A 3,797-nucleotide genomic window follows, 5' to 3' on the forward strand; every position below is an offset into this window, starting at 1 on the left:
TACTCCATAATTATCTGAAATCAATTATAATTTATTAAGTATCGAAAGTTCGCATAATTGATTCAAATAAATACAAAATAACAACGATAGTGCCTATAAATAATATCTAAAAACATGTATAAAATTGGCACTATCACCCACCCTAAATCGAACAACTAGGTCCGACAGCTGAAAACCGGCCGGAATCCGACCACCAAACCCACCGTCGACGGTGAGACAACCAACAACAGCAGTCAAGAAGAATACCCCCGCCATTTTCAGAATAATAGGACAGCCGTATAAGGAAACAAACCAAACAAAAAACCGGTAACGATTCCGGTAAAAAAAACCGCTGGAGCAAAAGCTCCGACGCCCAAGATCTGACAACCGGAAGGGGAAAAACGATGACTTAGACAAAACACAACTTACACACCCTATTTCTCAGATCTCACCATGAGATCGTCGCCTGAGAACATCAGGTGGAGGCTGAAAGTAGCCGGAAAAGAAGGACCAACACCCGACCGGAGAAAGCATATATAAAGAAAAAGACAGAGAGGATAGTTACCTAACGGAGCCCATAAACACAGAGTGCACAAGGCACTCGCCACCTGTGTCGCCGAAAAACACCAAAAAGTAACCGGCGCCACCTCAAACCGCCGGAAAGAGATGCCGTCAGACCAGAGGAAAAACGAAAAGGAAGCGTAAAAAATAGCACATTGGCCCTCCAGCGAGATGCCGGAGGCCGGAAGGAGGAGCACCGACGAGCTTACAAAACGGCAGTGAGAGAAAAGGGTTATTAGGTGGGAACCTCTTAAGAGAAGGACAAAGAACAAGTTGTAACAAACAAGATGTGTAGATAATTTTTGAATGAATTAAAAGAAAAAAAACAGTGAACAAGTTGTAACCATCTATAGTTTCTATTAAAATGCTATAATGATGATGTCATTATTAGGCTAATTCCCTTGTTAAGAAAAAATCAAAAATAAAAAGAAAAAAATCTAAGCAAAGTGGGTGATGTCATTAATCTAATAATTTTAAATTAAAATTAAATTTTATTAATTAATTATTAATATTAAATCTTATTAATAATTATTTTAATTATTAAAATTAAATAATTTTGAATTATTTTAATTAATTTATTTTTGAATTGAGTACGAGAAGGTATAAAAGTTAGGAGAAGGAAACCAATTCTAAATTTATATTTTAATTACACTTTTAAAATAAATGACAACCAATATTATCTTTTATGATTGGATGTGGATTGTTTAATATTTATTTTAGTTTTTGAAGAAATATTCAGCTGACGAGTTTCTTAGTCGGACTATGTGGTTTTACGGGACATTAAACTAAATGACTTTAGCATTTACGTTCACTTAATACCTAAAACATAGATAAAATTTCATTCCTCGTCCCTGAACTATACATCAAATTTGACTCCTCGTCCCTTTTTTTTTGTGCATCCCCCGTCCCTAATGTATCACAATTCTACATCCATCGTCCTTTTTCTTGATTCCTCGTCCTTTTTCTTTCTGTCAATTCTACATCCCTCGTCCCTAAAAAGGACGAGGGATGTAGAATTGTGATACATTAGGGACGAGGGATGCACTAAAAAAAGAAAAAGGACGAGGAGTCAAATTTGATGTATAGTTCAGGGACGATGAATGAAATTTTGTCTAAAACATATCATTAAATTGTTTCGTTTAAATGAACCCGTGGTTTCACGGGTCATTTCACTAGTTAGTCCATTATACTTTAAACGAGTTCCATATATATTTAATGTCACAAAATTCATTCAAGAAGCAATTAATAAAATTTGTTTTTGGCAGAAACTAAAGTTAAGCTAATACTTTTTCTGTTTTGATCCATTTTTAGACCGAATAAAGTTAAAAACAATGACAATAAGAGACATAAACAACGCCGATCCGGCTATAACAGGAGTAGTCATCATCAAACTCTTTTCAGCAGGAGGTTTTGATTCTTGTGTAAGATTCTCGTCTTCCAAACTTTCTACTTTTTTCTGTTTTTCATGCCTGGCTTCATGGTTTTCTGACCATATTTTAGAATGTTTTCCATTTTGTGTTACATCTTGCTTCAAATGGTTTGATCCCTCCTGCATAATTTCTGGTCCATTTTCTTGCGTTGTTAAGACTCCTTTGCCAAAATTTTCAGTATTGTCTTTCAGTTCCCGAACCCCGAATTTAGTAATCCCTTTTACTGATTTTGGCATTCGAATGGTGATGTTTGATTTGTCTTGGTCGAACTTGGCCTTGACTTTTGCCAAAACCACTCCCTCTGGAATTGTAAATATTTTGGAAAACCTCGGCCTCATCGTTTCCACTTGTTCACCACTTACTCTGATTCTACTGCCATCCTCGTTTATCTCAATGTTTATGTCTCTCCTTCCATAGCCTACATACAATTAACCATATATATAAACCAATAAACAATTGATATTTTGATCTACTGATATGTGTCACATTTTTGTAATTGATATCATAAAACATTGACCCAATATAAGGAAATTAACATACCTTTAAGGTGGGATGTGAGGATGAAACTCGAGTCTGTTTGTTGAATTGTGAAAACGGGATCCTTAAGGTTTAAATCCATTCTTCAAATATTTAGAGATGATGGGAGCAAGGGAGAGATGTATTTGTATGTGTGTGTGTGTGTGTGTGTATATATATATATATATATATATATATATATATATATATATATATATATATATATATATATATATATATATATAATAGGATTAGATGCAAGTTATGTGGAGCAAACGAATAGATTCATTGCTTGGAGCTCTTGTTCTTCTAATGTAATGAGAATAATTCGTTATTTTGCCTTGACGGGCAGTTAACTAAACCTTTATTCCTTCTGTAGAAATAATAAAACATATACGGATGGCATTTGTGGTGATTGGCTTGGGTTTCAATGTATAGGTGGTAGCTAGTGGCGTTAACGAATCGAGCTTTTTAGTGAGATATTTGAGTTTCAGCTTGTTTATTTTGAATTCAAACTTTAATGATTTCGAACGCGAGTCGAATTTGAACAAAAAAAATTCTTCGATTAGTTTCACGAGCCAAGTATAAAAAAGTTATTATCCGACTCGGATCGCTCGAAATCTCGTTTAATAATTGAACGATTTACTCGAGCATATATGATTCGAATAGTTTGTATGCTCGTTTATGTTCAAACACGAGCCTAACTACACAAACCGAGCTGCACGAGCACTATCATAACTTTTTATTATTTGACTCGAAGGATAATAATTCTTAGTTAAAATTTTAAGATTTATACACAAAATAGTAATACTAGCACCATACGTTTATGCAATAATGCACTTGATATAAGATGATCTTAGTCTATTACATTTGTTTCTCACCTCCTATGTGAGCCAAACATCCTTTACATTTTGCATCTCACATTGATAATGTGAAACAATTTACATGTAGGCAGGGGCGGATTTATGTGGGGACCGGGGAGTTCGTCTCTAGTGGATTTTCAATTTTTAGTGTAAAAATTTTGGATTTTTCGACTTTACCTCCTGTAGAATTCTTTTTTTTTTTTTGCCCCAAAACCTATATATTTTGCCCCAAAACCTTCAAAGTTTCCCCACAAACTTTCAAATTTTGCCTTAAAACCTCCATAATTTGCCTAAAAACATTCAATTTTTTGTCCCAAAACCTCCATATTTTACCCCAAAAAATTGCCACGGTTTTATTATTTTTTTTGTTGCCCCCGGTGAAAATAAATCCTGCATCCGCCACTGCATGTAGGAAGAAGTCTATAAATACAATACTCAATACTTATGG

General features: G+C 34.4%; 1 protein-coding gene across 1 annotated transcript; it reads right to left on the reverse strand.

Annotated features, from left to right (window-relative positions):
* Positions 1-1,819: 1,819 nt before the first annotated feature.
* Positions 1,820-2,604, reverse strand: LOC139869336 (uncharacterized). Its single transcript, XM_071857647.1, has 2 exons — positions 2,511-2,604; positions 1,820-2,388 (listed from the first exon to the last, which is right to left on the reverse strand). The coding sequence occupies exons 1-2, from the start codon at positions 2,587-2,589 to the stop codon at positions 1,820-1,822; spliced, it is 648 nt and encodes a 215-aa protein (XP_071713748.1). The 5' UTR covers positions 2,590-2,604.
* Positions 2,605-3,797: the final 1,193 nt, after the last annotated feature.

The sequence above is a fragment of the Rutidosis leptorrhynchoides genome, chromosome 9 (assembly GCF_046630445.1).
Source record: "Rutidosis leptorrhynchoides isolate AG116_Rl617_1_P2 chromosome 9, CSIRO_AGI_Rlap_v1, whole genome shotgun sequence".
Taxonomy (NCBI): Eukaryota; Viridiplantae; Streptophyta; class Magnoliopsida; order Asterales; family Asteraceae; genus Rutidosis; species Rutidosis leptorrhynchoides.

What these genes read in the sequence shown, in the direction of transcription:
- LOC139869336 (XM_071857647.1), bottom strand. Translation starts at nt 2,589, where the DNA reads ATGGATTTAAACCTTAAGGATCCCGTTTTCACAATTCAACAAACAGAC. An exon ending in CCTCACATCCCACCTTAAAG is followed by an intron (nt 2,389 to 2,510) that starts GTATGTTAATTT and finishes AATTGTATGTAG; the next exon opens with GCTATGGAAGGAGAGACATA.